General features: G+C 40.0%; 1 protein-coding gene across 23 annotated transcripts in view; it reads right to left on the bottom strand.

The window, feature by feature from the left end:
* The window catches only part of CELF2 (CUGBP Elav-like family member 2), a 713,329-nt gene that overhangs the window by 566,254 nt on the left and 129,226 nt on the right, over positions 1-17,849 (bottom strand). For 12 of the 23 annotated variants that reach the window (XM_082254349.1, XM_082254360.1, XM_082254366.1 and 9 more), the window contains exon 2: positions 7,074-7,172. The exons of the other annotated variants lie outside the window; for them this stretch is intronic. In XM_082254349.1, the coding sequence (XP_082110475.1) occupies positions 7,074-7,172 (99 nt within the window). The remainder of the gene's footprint in view (positions 1-7,073; positions 7,173-17,849) is intronic. 23 annotated transcript variants of the gene reach the window in all.

The following is a 17,849-nucleotide window of genomic DNA, read 5'->3' as shown; positions in this document are numbered from 1 at the left end:
GTTGGTGGAGGGGTGGCCAGGGGATCAAGTTGCATGCATCGAGTGGTGGGGGGGGGAGGGTAATGTCAACGGAGCAGTGGCCAGGGGATGGAGGAGAAAATGTTACAGATGATGGTTTTGGAGGTTCCAGTCTGTCCAGTCTCTGGCCTGTCCTGTTGTAAAAAATAGGTGTATCACTATAATTCAGCATTTCTTCCTGCCCATAAGGATGCAGCAACGGCAATAAGCAGTTAGCCCCATTGCCTCTCAGGTGCCATTACATTGGAACACTGAAGCTGAATACAGTCCACAGCAGCAAAAGTATCTTTGAAATTATTTCTTTACATCCAAAAAGAACAAATCATCTTGCATGTATCTTGCAGACATATTGTAGCTGATAAAGCTATAGGTTTTTAGTAAAAGCAAACAATTAAAATGATGTAGAAATATAAAGCAACAGCAAATGTCTAGCCCTGACAAAGAGCAAAGAATAAGGAAAGTCATAAGCAGCAGGTGAATAGATCAGCATATTCATGCAATGGAAATCCTTGCATTGTGCTCTTAAATGTGAAGCACTATGCTCTGAATAACTTCACCATCAAAATGATTGGCAGAAAGAAAGCAGCAATGTGTACAGAGAAACATGCATTGTGAAATAAAAACCGAATGCGGTGCTAGATCATTTCTGCCTATATATATGGCAAGTGGCTCATGTTAAATATGGTGATAACACTGTGCGGTGCTGTTCCTATTCCTGGTCAGGATGCTCTGGTTCCAGTGTGTAATCAAAGTTGTTAACAGCTGTGAGCAATTACACAATTAAACATTCATTCCTATAGAAGGGCTGGAAGTACAGCAGATTTCTCTCTGTAAGTAGAATTATACCTTTTGTTTAAAGGGAAACTATAATGCTTTAAGCCTGGATTTTTTTTTTACACATGTAGAAATATAAATCATCTTATCAATGAGTGTTAATGGTTTAAAAACCTGTCCGTGCATTTGGATTGCAATTTTTTATATACTAAGGTACATCCATTTATTGCTCATTTCATAGGCTGCCTCTGCTTCCGTCTTAGTAATGCTGCATAATAGGACTCCCTTTGTTTATCTCTCTCAGTTCAATCATATAGGGTTGTATTACTAAAGTCGTGTATTACTAGAGTAATACACAAGAGTAAAGAATGTTCACCTTGCAGAATGAATTTTCACTTTGCATAGTAAATACTGTGGATCTGTGTTCACTGAATCCGCAATATTGTCCAATGGAAATTTTTTAAATATTGAATTTTTGCTTGATCAAGATTGGATCAGCTTCATCATATTTACCAGACCTGTTGAACATTCCCTTTACAGAGTGAGCACTTTATTTTCTTTTAGTTAAAAAAACCCCTAGAAAGCTGGGTTTACATTGGTGCGATGCGGGAACCACAGCGATTCCTGTGCATAGTTTCTGAATCACAGGCAGTTCCCACTGCAGGTGTCAATATAAAGTTAACCAATTAAGCCCCGGAAGATTTTACCCCCTTCCTGCCCAGGGCCTATTTTGCAATTCGGCACTGCTTGACGGACAATTGCGCGGTCGTGCGACGCTGTACCTAAATTAATTTGACGTCCTTTTTTTCCCACAAACAGGTTTTCTTTTGGTGGTATTTGATCACCTGTGCGATTTTTTGATCATTCACTGTAACCAAAAAAATGCGACAATTTTGCAAAAATAACAATATTTTTCACATTTTTTTATATGAAATTCCCCCCCAAAAAAAGTAAAAATCAAAATTTTTTAACATTTTAGGCCAATTTGTTTTCTGCTACATATGTTTGGTAAAAAATTGCAAAAAGCGTATTTTGATTGGTTTGCGCAAAAGTCATTGCATTTACTAACTAACGGAAAGATTTTTGTCATTTTTGTTGTTTGTTTTTTTTAACGAGTAATGGCGGCGATCTGCGATTTTTTTTGCGGGACTGCGACATTGCGGCGCCCAGCTTGGACCCTTGACTGACATTTTTGACACTTTTGGGGTTACCGGTGACATTACTACAGTAATCAGTGCTATAAATATGCACTGTTACTGTAAAAATGACACTGGCAGGGAAGGGGTTAACTTTATTGGTGATGCAGGGGTTAAGTGTGTCCCTAGGGGCGTGCTTCTAACTGTGAAGGGGTGTGGCTAGTGGTGTAACAACAGAGACATACGATTCTACATAGCAGGATTGTATGATCTCTGGTCTTACACAGGGGAGAATGACAGGCGGCTTTGTTTACATTAGCCGCCTGCCTTTCTCCCTCTGCAACGGACGATCGCGAGTGGCAGATGGACATCGGGTCTGCCGGGCACACGCGCGGGGGTGTCCGTGTACGAGCGGGGGCGGCGTGCGCTCGCCCCCTAGAGGCTCAGAGTCAGTAAATATACTGACGGCAGTCGGCAAGTGGTTAATGACACCCCCAAATCAGTTCGCAGAATGCAGTTGGGTCTGAACACCCATGTGATCCGATTCCAGTGCAGATTAAAAAAAGGGTCCTACACCATTTTCGTGTGAATCTGATACAGTTTCAGCCATACAAGCTGAATGACTGAATTTGCATTGCACTGACATTGCATGTGATGCTCACAGGAATGCGGTGCGAATCACATACAATGTCTGCAATCGCTTTGGTGTGAACCCATCCTAAGTCAGGTGTAACTGACTGTAACAATCAACCTCAAACCTTTGCCACCTGCAAGTCCCTTCTCAGTACTTCAGCTCATGCCTCTACTGTGCACACCTGCCCTCACTGATAGGCTTTAAGGCTCCATGCACACTAGCATTTTTTTTAGCTCCTAGAAGCTGTTTTTCAAATTTTTTTTTCTGCTCCTAACAGTGTTATCCTATGTGTCCATGCACACTACTTTAGGCTATTAGCATTTTTTGAGCTTCAGCGTCTACCCCTAAATGCTCCTAACTTCTTCTAAATGCTACTAAAAGACTGGTAACAGTTTTTTTTTTTTTTCATGTACTGCAAAAACGCTAATAAAATGTAAAAGCTTCTAAATGCTTCTAAAAGCTACTAACATTTTTGAGCTTATGAAAAATGCTAGTGGGCATGGAGCCTAAACCAACACCAAACTTCAAGCATGTGCCTGAATAAAAGGTTTGTCTGTGTGCTCATGCCCTATATGGAGATCAGTCTCTGAATTCCATCAATTTGTTAATGGCTTTGTGAAAATGCACAGGAAAAAATGTACATATATATATTTTTTTTTAACTGAAACCTGCAGAGCATTGCACCTGCAATCTGTGGATTTTGGGTGCAGTTTCAGGCTCCTGCAAAATGCCTAGAGCTCTCTGCCCCTACCTCTGTATTGGCAGACAGTTCCTGTGCTGTAGGCAGCATGGCGTTTATGGCCCTTGCATTTCATTGATACCACATTGATGCCACGGTGGAGGACGGGCCTTTTCGTTTATTAATTTACTGATTCCTTTGACTGAATGACATGGCTGTGCGTCTACATGATCCTAAGGCCCCTTTCACACAGGCGGATCGGATCAGTTTTTCAGGCGGACCTGATCGGATGCTCCATGCATCCCTATGGAGCAGCGAATGTCAGCGGAGACATATCCGATCCTGTCCGTGAAATCCAAGCGGATGGAAACCCTTTTTTCCATCTGTCCAGCGGATGGGATCGGATGGGATCGGATGAGAACAGACAGGCTCATCCGATCTCCCCTTAGAGGACAACGGGAATCTGAAAGCTCCGTCTCCGCACACAGAGCGGAGACAGAGCGGAGACAGAGCTGCTGTCCGCCTGCTGAGCAGAACAGACTCCGTCGACGGAACAGACCGTGTGAAAGGACCCTAAAAGGGAACTTATCCTAAATGCCTTGGATTATTCCTATGCACTGTTTGGGCTGTTTTTTGTGTCCCAGCTTGTCAGTGCTTATTCGGATCATCAGATTATTAAGTCTGCTATTGTCCATCAAATCTTTAATTGACCTGTCTGGAATCTGGACTCTGTTTGTGCCTGACCTGGCCATCAGCCAGCTACTGTCCATCAGTCTAGAGACGTACATGGCATTGCCTCTGGCAACGCGAGAGGTCTACCAAACTCTGTGACCTTGACTGGAAATAATGAACTTTCTGTGTGGCTTTTGAATGAAAAGTGTGCTAATAGAAAAAAAAAAGTTACTGCTCATCCAAACTAATAACAATGCTTCGATTCAAACCTGTACTGCAGGCCTGACAGTTGAAATTACTTGGTAGCTATGGGCATTTTTATTTTTACCAAAAAACTATGCCAGGGGTGAATTTTATTTTAAAAATGTTGCAGTGTGCTGTGGGAATTTTTATTTTTACCAAAAAACTATGCCAGGGGTGAATTTTTATTTTAAAAATGTTTCAGTATGCTGTAAAGCATATAAAACCTATGAATGTGCTATATACTGTATGTATGTTGCACAAATTGCATTTTCAAGTTGATGTTTTTACACACTTATGTTTATATACTTTATGTATTAATATATTTTTCTGCATCACTCTTGTTTTTCTTTGTTGCTGGCTCCACAACAAATGTCCCTGCAGGTTAACTCAAAGAATATGGAACAATTACACAGGAATGGACATTCTGACATCCGATGTTACTGATGTCATGCCAAATGTGTTCTTAGCACTGTTATTAAAGGAGAGATTCAGCAATGAATTTAGTTGTTGGAGGAAAATAAAAAAAATTAAAAATGCTGTCAGACTTGTCGGGCTATGACAATAATAAACCGTTTTTTTTTTTTTTTTAATAAAGCAGTGTGTGTATTACACCTATTAAACACATTATGCTGGGGGAATTAAAGCAATTTGTTAGCTGCAGTGTCTAGTCTCAGGTGTTCCTCTCTTAAAATGGGACAGTCTATATTGGCAGCTGAAAAGAATAGCCCTCTGTGACCAATTAAACAGTCCTTTACTGCCTAATAGCTGTTTCTACTGTAAGGGGAACAAAAAAAATCACCCATTGGTAATAAAAGATAATGCTGAGCTGGACTATAGAAGTGAAGAGTGGGTAACTCTTAATCCACATTGTAAGTGCCTAGCTGTTTCTTCTCAGGAGACTCTTTATAACTTGTCCTGTCACTATACTGTCATTGGAGGGATAACCCCTGAAGCTAGCCAGTAGCCAGAGCTCATATGATTGAGATAGTCCTTCAATGTCTTGTCCAGAAGATTGACAAGCGGAGAAGACATAAACAGGCAAATGGCTCCAGACCCTTGTCACTGAAGAAAGTACTAGATGCTCTGGGCAATTCTGAGCCTAAATGATTTAATGACAAAATCTTCGGAATATTTATAGAGAAATCATCAATTTGTCGAAGTCATATGCAGACATACAGCTGCACAACTGTACTAATTTTTTCAGGTAGCTGAATCAGATATATGTTGAAATGTTATTTATAACGTGTGTTTCACTGGTTGGCATACCTTAGAGCCAGTCTGATCTTGAGACTAAGGGATTTCAGTTACATCTCAGGGCTTATGGCCAAAATCTCAGGATCACACATCCCTATATCCCTTACTCCATGTGTTTCCTTCTATTACAAACATTCCCCTATTGACTTTAATAGAACCTCTACATTTACAAGTCTAAAAATATAACTACAACCTTTGTGTATTCAAACCGTGAAAGGGGTATATATATATATATATATATATATATATATATATATATATATTAAAAAAGAATAGCGCACACATGCAAAAGAAATGACTCTCAAATATGGAGACAATCTATAAATAAAAATGGGGATTTGGTCCCACCATATGGCCATATCGTGCTCAAGCCCACCACTACATCAAAGTACCCCATTGTCAGTGGGTCCTACACTATCCATAAAAAAGGATGAATCCAGCCTCTCTAACCCTTGGAGATAACACTCCTTGCTGGGAGAGATGTGCAACTGCACTACAAGGCACTCCTCCTATATCTACTTGATAGTGGACACTGATAGAGTACAGGTGTGTGTGGGGGGTGGGGTGCTCAACCTCAGAAGTCTGGTCAGACCGAATACCACACACACCTGTACTCTATCAGTGTCCACTATCAAGTAGATATAGGAGGAGCCCCTTGTAGTGCAGTTGCACATCTCTCCCAGCAAGGAGTGTTATCTCCAAGGGTTAGAGAGGCTGGATTCATCCTTTTTTATGGATAGTGTAGGACCCACTGACAATGGGGTACTTTGACGTAGTGGTGGGCTTGAGCACGATATGGCCATATGGTGGGACCAAATCCCCATTTTTATTTATGGATTGTCTCCATATTTAATAGTCATTTCTTTTGCATGTGTGCGCTATTCTTTTTTAATATATATATGTATATATTTGCAGATAGGTAACAGGAGTTGTATATGATGCTCTTCAACAAAAACACATTGATTGGAACTTATCAACTGGAGAAGCCAGAATCTTTCCCAACCTATCAGCTTCCATCTTTGATTTTCAAAGCCTAACTGAACAAGCTGAAAATAGAATCTGATTGGTTGCATGCACAGCTGCTCCAAATTCTGGCTGCTCCTGCCCCTCATTCTTCTTCACTAATATAGATCACTATTGCATGAGAATCGGCAAATGCCATCTTGAAATGGTTGTCAAACTAACAGTTCATATATAATGAATTTGCATAGCCATTCGCCCAGTGAAAGTGTATGTACATTTGTTATGAATGCGGCAAAAAAACAAATGTAACTTGGCAATACCCTGGGATGTTTGAATGTAAATCATTGATTTTTAAACAGAAAATACTGAATTTGGCCACTAGATGGAGGAAAGTGTTATAAAAAAACTCTAATGATACTGAGCTTCATCTAGTAGTCAAATGTGGTATTTTCTGTTTAAATCAGTTATTTACATTGGAACAGTGCAGGATATAGCCTCATTTACATGTGTTTTTTTTTTTTTTTTTTTTTTGTCCCTTGCACACAGAACAAATGTACTCTATATGCACTTTTACTAGGCAAATAGCTATCCAAATCCTTTTTTTTATGTTTTAGATCAATCCCATATTACTAAGGAAGAATTATAGACAAAACACAGAAAATGATTTATAAATATGCAAAGTGAAATTTTTTACATGTACCTGCTTTTAATTTTGGATGAACTTTCGGCGTTAGAAAATAATGCTTCATAAAATGTGGGGTCTGTATTAACAAAGAACGCTTGTGATGTTCTGTGGGATCTGGACAGCAAAAAAAGATTGGAATCGCAAATTATGACTTTAGCACTTGCACGGTCTGGAGTATTCATGCAGCATTAGTGACCACATTTTTCATTAATAACAGTCATAAATAAAAAAAAAAAATGCATATTTCCAGGGTGCATTTAGATCCTTCTAGATGCCAAAATCTTTCTCAGAAATGCCCTTGCACAGGTGCCTGCCATAGCTACTAATGGTTTGCCTGTTTTGTTTACTCAGCACAGGGGGACTGGAGTGCCATAATTCTCTATTGTCTGTGCCCAAACATGCTTTTTTTATGTAAAAATTGCCACTGTACCATGAAGGTATACGATGCTAGCCACCTGTGTGCAGTCTGCATCTGAATATTATCCTTTTAAACTGAAAATCTCACAGATACACAAAAAAATTTGCTAAGCAAAATGGGAGAAGAGGATAAGAAAATATTTCCTGGGCTGAGCAACATGCAGTCACAAAACCTTTGCATCTGAATATTTATTCCAAAGGGAGCATTCTTACTTTGGTGTGTTACCATAAGTAAGGGTCTAATGCAAGAACACATAATCTGCCTGACGCATGTTGGATGAAATCCTCATAGCCTATGTAATTCTGGAATTCAGGTGACCTTAAATTTAGATAAAATCCAAATCTGAGCTTCAGTTTTATTTTTGGTGGTATAGATTTACAAAATACTACTTGGAGAAAAAAAACGGTATCAGGACAATATCCCCCTGGACATTATCCCCCCGGACATTATCCCCCGGGACAATACCCCCCCGGAAAACATCCCCCTGGACAATATCCCCCGGATAATATCACCACAGGACAACATTCCCCCAGGCAATATCCCCCGGGACAATATCCCCCCTGGAAAACATCCCCCTGGACATAGGGTTAGGGTTAGAGGGTTAGGGTTAGAGGGGGGATATTGTCTAGGGGGATATTGTCCAGGGAGGATATTGTCCGGGGGGATGTTGTCCAGGGGGGATTATGTCCAGGGAGGATGTTTTCCGGGGGATATTGTCCAAGGGGATATTGTCCGGGGGATATTGTCCAGGGAAGATTTTGTCCGGGGGGATATTGTTCGGGGGATATTGTCCGGGGGGATATTGTCCGGGGGATATTGTCCAAGGGGATATTGTCCGGGGGATATTGTCCAGGGGATATTGTCCGGGGGGATATTGTACGGGGGGATATTGTCCTAGAATCAACCTTAAATTTAGATAAAACCCAAATCTGAGCTTCAGTTTTATTTTTGGTGGTATAGATTTACAAAATACTACTTGGAGAAAAAGACCAATGTCTTCTTCAAAGGCCTTTTCTGCCTTATATCTCCTTCTTCTAGTGTAAGTGCACACTTCGCTTGACTGCCAATGACACCAGGACCCTTCTATCTTAACATACATGGTAACATTTGTAAAGTGGCTGTTGTTTGGCCCTATCATCCCATCAGGCAGGGTTGTCAGGAACTTCCCAAACTTATCTGCACATCATTTGCTATTTTATAATACGCACTTTTTTTGGAGCCTGGGTTAGATTTGCATTGGCTTCAATAGACCTTCTGGTCTGGACTAATTTTGAATGTAGGAGATTTAGTAGCTTTAAAAAGTTTAGCCAAAGCCCAACCAATCCACATTTTCAGAATTTGCTCATCTGTATCTATAAGCAGTAGCATGAGCTCACTTCGATACAGTTAACAAAGGCCAGTGGCCATGTGATTCCTCATTCAAGAAAACATTTCAAAACTTTTTGGAGGGAGCAAGACTAGTATCCTGGGATAAAAGCCACACTAAGGGCTCTTTCACACGGGCGTTCCGTATGTGCGTTTTTCATCCCATCCGTTTGCGGATGAAAAACGGACATAATGTATCTCTATGTAAATACGGATGTCATCGGATGATCATCCTCTGACATCCGTTTTTTGTCAGTTCAGTTCAGTTCAGTTCAGTTTTTTTGAACGGAGGAGAACCCTATTTTTTCTTCCTTTCAAAAAACGGAACTGAAGCAAAAACGGATGTCAGTGGTGTCATCCGCTGACATCCGTATTTACATAGACATGCATTATGTCAGTTTTTCATCCGCAAACGGATGGGATGAAAAACGGACATACGGACCGGATGACACAAGTGTCATCCGTGTCCGTTACAAAAAAAAAAAAAGGACCTGATCGGGCAAAAAAAAAAGGAACGCCCGTGTGAAAGAGCCCTAAGAGTGCAAATGTGGCCCTATTATTCATTTTCTTTTATTACATAATAAATAGAGGGAAAAAAGGGTTGGGTAGAAAGAACCACATACAAACCATATTTTTAGATAATAAATTGTTTGCATTCAGTTTAAAACAAAGAGAGATTATATTGTGTGACAGTAAAATAATGCCAAAAGGTGTTAGAAACATTGAACAAAACCCTAATGTGAATGCTTTTATCAAGAAAGCGGCGTTCTATATTTCAATGACAAAAAGCAGATAAGAGCCCTCACCCTTTGTTGATATATTGTACAGATCTAGACAATGTATTATCTGAGGACTGTTTGGAATCAAGTTTTTTTTTCTCACTTCCATTTTCCTGCTTTCATTCCCTTGAGTGGCTGCTACCATAAATAGCTATCTGTGATCAGGAGGCAGAAAGCTCCTAATCAATGGCAGAATGTAGGCATCCACCTGTGATGAGGTGTCGGTGGAATGCTCAGAATATCACGATGGTCTCGTTAATGCTGAGCACCTAGGTTTTTTTTTTTGTCTAGCCTGATGTTTAATTTTGCTATTTTTTGCACATGGAGATATCAAAGAGCATATACAAAAAAAGAAAAAAAAAACTGTTATTTGAATAAGCAAATGTGCAGAGTTAACAAGTTTTAGTAAATCTCCCCCAATGTGACAAGATCATTTTAATGAAGTTGGTCTCTTTTCTATAGTTTGATAGAGTAGGCAATTGTTAGATTTTTATTGGTGCCTGAGTCCCTGTTGATAAACTGTACCTATGCTTCCTGGTTGTTATCAGAACAGCAATACACACACACACACATATATATATATATATATATATATATATATATATATATATATATATATATATGTATATATATATATATGTATATATTTTTTTGTGGAAGGGATGGATGGAGATCCCCCCTCACTTCCTGTCCTAGTGACACTAGTACAGGGGTAGGGATGACATTTCCTCAATGGGGACAGAGGTTTGAACTCCCCACCACCTGATACAACTCCAAAAGAACATTTTTTGGCTGGGTATATATTTTGATAAAAGTATTTTGGCATAGTGCTTGTTTGGTATATCCTGGAAGCTTTCATAGGTACATAGAACAAAAAAATAAAAAAACATGCTCTGTTTTATTTTTTTTTAAACAGTACTTGATCCTATATAACATCCTGAATTTTGAATTTCTCATTGCCAATCAGTCATTGCTTCTGAAATCACCTTCTGAAAGTGCATATTACTTTTTAAAAAGATTTGCAGTATTCAAGCTATGTCACCTAAGTGATGTGGTGAAGTGAGTGTCCTTTTTTGTGTATAATGCAGGATGTCATCACTTGCATAATCAGGACTGACAGGTGAACCAGTGAAAAAGACAACAAAACACACTCAGCACTACTGTATTTGTGGAGCTAGTATTTTTTTCAGCCATCAGCACACATGTGGCTCAGGAACGAGATGGAGGGAACATGTGGTTCTCTCTTACGTCAGTGACTGTAGCTCACATTTATTGCTAGATATTCAGAAACACATGGCATAAACTACAACACAGTTAGTACTGTTAACCACTTCTGGACAGGAAGGATTTACCCACTTAATGACCAGGCCATTTTTTTGTGATACGGCACTGCATTACTTTAACTGACAATTGCATGGTCATGCGACACTGTACCCTAATGAAATCAATGTCATTTTTTCCCCACAAATAGAGCTTTCTTTGATGGTATTTGACCACCTGTGCATTTTTTTTTTGCGCTAAAAACAATAAAAGAGCGACAATTCTGAAAAAAAAAACAATATTTTTAACTTTCTGCTATATAACATTCCCAGTACAAAAAAACATTTAAATAATTATTTTTCATCATTTTAGGCCAATATGTATTCTGCTACATATTTTTGGTAAAAAAAAATCCCAATAAGTGTATATTGATTAGTTTGTGCAAAAGTTATTCCATCTACAAACTAGGGTTTTTTTTTTACTTGTAATGGCAGCGATTAGCAATTGTTAGCAGGGCCGCGACATTGCAGCGGACAGATCGGACCCCTAACTGACATTTTTGACACTTTTGGGGGGGACCAGTGACATTACTACAGTAATCAGTGCTAAAAATATGCCCTGTTACTGTAATAATGACACTGGCAGAGAAGGGGTTAACACCAGGGGTGATCAAAGGGTTAAATGTGTTCCTAATGGTGCTTTCTAACTGTGGGGAGGATGGACTTGCTGCATGAACACAGGGACCTGTGTTCCTAAATAAGAGGAACACAGGATCCCTGTGTTCATAACTAACAGAGAGTGGTCTGCCGTGTTTACAATAGCAGACCGCCATTCTGTCTCCACAGGGAGCGATCGCGTTTGCCCGACAGCAATCATGGCCACCGGGCCTGCGAATTGGTTCTCCCTGTGGTGAATGGGCGTGCGCCCGCCCCCACTAGCGGTTACGTGAAGCGTACGTCGTTTAGCAGGACAGAGCCGACCTGCTGTAGTATATGTACGGCGGCTAGTCAGCAAGTGGTTAAGAAACCTTATCATAATGAATGGATAAGCTCAATTTCCTAAGTAAGGCCGGCCATACACGGGGAAAATTTCTTTCCTGCAACTACGTGTAGCAGGGTAAGAAATTTGCATAAGTCCTCCATCAACACAGACAGTACTGATAGGGTAATCCCTCCTGCCAAGCAATTGTTTGTTCCCAGCAGGAAAGTGGGGGAAGCCGTTTCCGCCGGGAGAAGACAGTCATTATTGCTAGCAGCTATAGCAGCTGCTGGCGATACTCGTAAAAGAAACCAACAGGCTGATTGTACCCAAGTTAATTGATCAATCAAATTTCAGCTGGTTCCTGCTGGTTGAGATTCAAACTGTGACCTGGTCCAGATTTGAACCGTGTATGGCTAGCCTTGGTAACTTGCCTAAAAAAAATTATATTTTTGTCAATAGAAACACTTGTTACTGGGCTTTTTGAAATTGCCTGCTGCATCCTATGTCAGACTGACTGACAGCCAAAATAACAGCACAAGGGACAGGTACCAACAGTCAGTAGGATGTGATGTGTCCAGTCAGTAGGATCTATCCTTTGAGCCGATGCCTCTTTTTTAGGTGAAATTCCCAGTGGGGGTTAAAAGAACTAAAACCTAGTAGACACGGGCCGAATGCTGGGCAGTATCAATCGGTTCAATAGAAACTGGCCGACATTCAGCCCGTGTGTACTGTAGTACAGCTAGAAGGAAAAGATGTGCATAGTGCTCTCTAGATAAGAGCCTGTGACAGTCCTTTAGTTGTATTAACCCCTGCCACACTGGAAGATTATGGCAGCAGGGGTGGGGGAGGGCTTGGGCAGAGAAGGATTTTACCCAAAAGAAAAGGCATCAGTACAAGGGCACATCTTACTGACTGTAATGTATGTCCCTTGTGTTGATTTTAATTTTTTTATTCTGGCTGCACTTAGGCAATCGTTTTCTTGTGTTGTGTGTGTTGTTGTGTTCGTCATATTGTTTCAATACCGTTTCCTTAAAAGCTATATAAAAATTGAAAAAGGCACCAGCAACAAAGTGTATAAAAGTACCCTCAAGTTCAAGCTGACATATACATTTTTGTGTGTTTGTGTATTCATTTGACAATAAATATAATGCTTCTGTGCTCGAATAAACTATGATAAATCCCCTAATACATCTAATCAGATTAGATCAGCTTTGTGCACTTTCCATAAACAAGCTGCAACAAGACTCACATATCACGACAAAGCAATCACTTCTCAAATGGATACACAAAATGGAGGGGAAAGGACTGTGGAATTTCATTGTAATAGAAGAGATAATGCCTGGGGCCTTGCTTTCTTTAATCTTAGACTTTCTTGTATTTTCATCTTCTCGGCCCTGACAGCTGTTCCCTCTTTGAGTGCTCCCTTCTTATAACTGTTCAAATTTTTCTTCTTTCCTAAACCTCTTACTAAAGCTTATCAGACAAATGCAGTAGTGTAACAGAAGGAGGCCCAAACTGTAGCTAGGGGTTTATCAGCAGCATATTTCTATTTGGTACTAACAAACACCATGTTTCTAGGTAAACGTAGACTATAACATCATGCAGCTTATTACCTTTTCCATCACTCCCTCAGTTCCAAACTCGAGACAGTAGATAGGTAGCAAGCAAAAGTCTCTGACACAGCTGGTTCTTTTCAATGTTTTACATAAATTTTTAGTGCAAGAAGCAGTTGGGTTAAAGAGGGATATAATAGGGATATAATCATAATTTGCTTTCCCTTTTTTTCCCATTGCCTTGTCTGCAGTGCTGTATTCTGGCCTAGGCCAACAAGGCCCAGGCCTAGGGCGGCACTTTGCAGGGGGGGCAGCAAAAAAAATATTTCATTATTTGTATAATGACTATGGGCCTCCTATTTATTATACAAATAAGTGAAATAATCCTATAATTACAATCAGTGGCAGCAAACACAAGTCCAAATATCTTAAAAGAGTAATCTTACTATTCCAGTGACATAAGGCTGTACTAATGGGCACTGATAAGGCTGCACTGGTGGCCACTGATGGGGCTGCACTGGTGACCACTGATGAGGCCACACTGATATGCTGCACTGATGGGCAGTAAAGAGGTGGCACTGATGAGGCTGAACTTATGGAAACTGATGAAGCTACACTGATGGGCACTGATAGACTGTGGTTATGTTCTGTGGTTTACAGATGACAGGGTGGGTCATAAACAGGAAGGGGTGTGGCCTTTACAGGAAGGGGTGGGTCATATTTAAATTAGGGGGTGCACAAGTTTAGTCAGGCCTAGGGCAGCACAAAACCTAAATACTCCACTGCTTGTCTGGTCAGTCTGGGAAGCTCCTGAACCTTGAAAGGGCAACACCATTACATATTGGTGTTTTACATTCCCACTTTTCATTGAAGAATGCTACTGAAGAAACAGCGCAAAACCTCAGAGCCAAATCTGTTCCTTCATAGGTACCTGGGAGGAAGCACCCTAGCAAAGCAATGGGAGGGAAAAATTATGCATTCTAAAAAAAAAAACAGTGTAGCAAAAAACTGTGATAGAACAGGATCACTTCTACTGCATATACTAATCTTCTCTTTACTTTTTTGATGCTCTGTTTGGTCACCTAGAAGCAGTTGAATATATATTGATAGTGTGAGTGTATGTATGAACCATGTTCGCAACCATACAGTTACACTCTGAGGCTTTGGATTCTTTTTAGCACTGAAACACACCTCTGTGATGGGTTGCTGCAACACACGTAATGTTGTGGTGCCATGGATTGTAGCGTGTTACATATACTGTTTTTGGCCTATTTCTCTGCATTGGAAACCCATTCAAACTAAATAATAAATAAATGTAGATGTAACATCCGCGCAAATAAAATGTGGATCTAAAAGGCAGCTAGCAAGAAAAAGACGCAGTTTCTTGACATAAAAAATAAAAATGTGTTGAACCCATATACTATTTCACTGGAACTTTTCTATTCGGGAAGACATTCTATGACTCTGGTCTGGACTGTCTTTTTGAGCTAACTGACTATTATCTCATTTTTTGGAGCGCTGCAATATATTTTTTATTTTTTATGTAAAAAAATAATAAATGACAAAAAGTCGATTGTCCCACACGTCCTCTGTGCAGCGAAGTCCTGCATCCCATTGTATTGGAAAACCTCTCGGTCGCCTACCATCAGGGACTGCATGCAGAGGCTAGTTGAGATAAACAAAATGGAGGACCTGACTCTCACGGCGCTCCACAGACGTGATAAATATGAGAAGGTTTGGGGATACTGGAAGGTTTTCGTCCTCTCTGATCAAGGGAAGTCCCTGCTGTGCTCCTAAACCTGGGCGGGATGCCTGTCTGATAGGAGCGCGGAGCCCGGTACGGAGAAATCCCCCCCACCCCTTCTGGCCCTTCTGTCTGTCCTTTCCTGCCTGTTCCTTTTCTCCTCTCTTTGCTACTCTCTCTACTCCAGTTGTGCTATATGCGCCTTCCATTATGGGTTTATTGCGAAGAAACTAAGGTTGTCCTAGATGGTGCCTATATCCTAGTGTTTACATACACACCTTCAAGTGCCTCAGATACAGCCTAGTGCCTTTGACATTTGCACTGTTTTTTGCTGACATTTTCATGAAGTTTTTCGATGTTGCAGTTTTGCTATACCTTCTGTATTAGCCTTCTTCCTACATGAGATTATTGTTCACTCACTTGTTGATTGCCTTTGTGATCTGCACGTCTTGACTACACTGTACTGTACTTGTCTTTGGTTCAACTTTTACAATAAAATATATTTGGAAAAAAAAATAATAATAAATGCACATAATTTTGACGGAAAAAAATATGTGCATTCATTATTTTCTCCACAGGAGCCTGCAAAAAATGTCACCTGTGATCTGTAGATTGCAGGTGCAATGCCAGGCTCCTGCATACTCTTCCTCCAGCTCTCTGCCCATACCTCTGTACAGACTTTTAGTTGGAGAAGTGGAGGAAATGTCACGAGTGCACTGATTACGGCACTCGTTTTCCATTTAGAACTAGAAGTTTGTATATGGCAGTGGAAGAGGGGACTTGTAGTTTATTCATTTACAGACCTCAGAGAATTAATGATTTGGGTGTGTGGACAGGGGTGCTCCACACAGCTGCGCTGATTTTAAAAGTGATAGTGGCTGCAGGTGGGAGGAAACCCACATGCTGTCCTAGGGGAAGGGGGGTGGGACGCTCAGGGGGCTGGGGGGAAGCTTTGCAACATGTTGCACCCCAAATACATAGTATTATATTTCTAAACATGGAGATAGCCTTTAACTCAACACAAATTAACTTGTAACACAACAACCGCACAGAAACGTGTGCATCCAGCCTTGTTTTAAAGCAGAACATAACCACAGTCAAAAAGTCAAGCAGGTCGTAATTAGGGAGCATCAAATGTTCGTATATAAAAGTAAAAAAGTAGAACATCATGACATTAAAATAAAATAGAGAAAGTGAAAGCTGTTGTACATGCCAATGCTTTAAAACAATAAATTGCATTCAGAATTCTACTCATCTTCTTACATAATTTGCAGTTCCATCTTCTTTTTTTCTTTTAAAGTCTGACAACACACACACACAGCTGCATGGAAAATGTCTCTTGGCTTCAGGGGATGAGAGCTAGCTATATTTTCTGTCTAATGATCACAGTCATTCTGACAACTCTTTGGAACTTCAGATTATGCGTCCCTGTTTTTCTATTGCATTAGTTTCCAAGCAGCATTTTTTCCTCCCTAACATAACAAAACACATTCTCAATCGCCCTTGTTGAATTAAAAACACATTTGCTCAGGCTAGCTATGCATTTTTCCTTTTCCCAAGGAGATTGCCTATAAACAAAGGCAGAGATATGGGATATTCAGAACATTTCAGCAAACTTTGGTACATGTTTATTGCCTACAGTAGATAGTTAAAGTGTAGTTGACCTCCATTTTTCTGCTTTTATCAGTGATTTAACCAATCTTACATTCTTGTTCTGAAAAAGAATCCAAAATGAGTTGAATGAGTTTAGTTTAAAATTACACCTGCTGTGAGGTAACTGCTAAAGACATCTGAGAGTAAAAGAATGTCTCAGATAACAACAGTGCTAAAGTGCAGAAACCTTACGGTGTCTTCATTTACCTATGTACGTTTTCAATATTGATCCCTGTGTACCTGTAGAGTCCCTGTATATGAAATATTGACATGCCTAAATTGAGGTTAAAGCAAAACTAAATTCTCCTATCCTTCACAGCCAAGAAAGCTGCCATCTTAGCCTCTTTTTGATCTGCAGTTGCCATGGTACTGCACATGTGATTAGCTACGACACAAGTCATTTGATCGCCTAACAGTTGGGAACTGTTGGGAGCTTACCTAAGCACACTAGAAATGGTAACAGCTATCATTCAAGGCATACTTTGAATGTAACTGTTTTGGGAAACTATTAAATCAGTGGGTTTTATTTTCGCTTTAATGCATATCTAAGGCCCAACTTTAGGCTCCACCTCACCTGATTTAATGTACTACCCACTATCATTCAACTGTCAGTAGGCAGTGGAGGCTTACACATTTAACCACTTTCCCACCAGGCCTATTTTTGACACTTGGTGTTTACAAGCTAAAATCATTTTTTTTTCTAGAAAACTACTTAGAACCCCCAAATATTATATATATATTTTTAGCAGAGATGCTAGAGAATAAAATGGAGATTATTGCAATATTTTTTATCACACCGTATTTGCGCAGCGGTCTTCCAAACGCAAATTTTTTGGAAAAAATTCCCTTTTTTGAATTAAAAAATAAGAAACCAGTAAAGTTAGCCCAATTTTTTTCCATAATGTGAAAGATAATGTTACGCCAAGTAAATAGATACCCAACATGTCATGCTTCAAAATTGCGCACGCTCACGGAATGGCGCAAACTTTGGTACTTCAAAATCCCCATAGGCGACACTTTACAAATTTCTACAGGTTG

This window comes from Pelophylax lessonae (genome assembly GCF_965119305.1).
Source record: "Pelophylax lessonae genome assembly, chromosome: 4".
NCBI lineage: Eukaryota > Metazoa > Chordata > Amphibia > Anura > Ranidae > Pelophylax > Pelophylax lessonae.
This window is presented reverse-complemented; position numbering and strand designations above follow the sequence as displayed.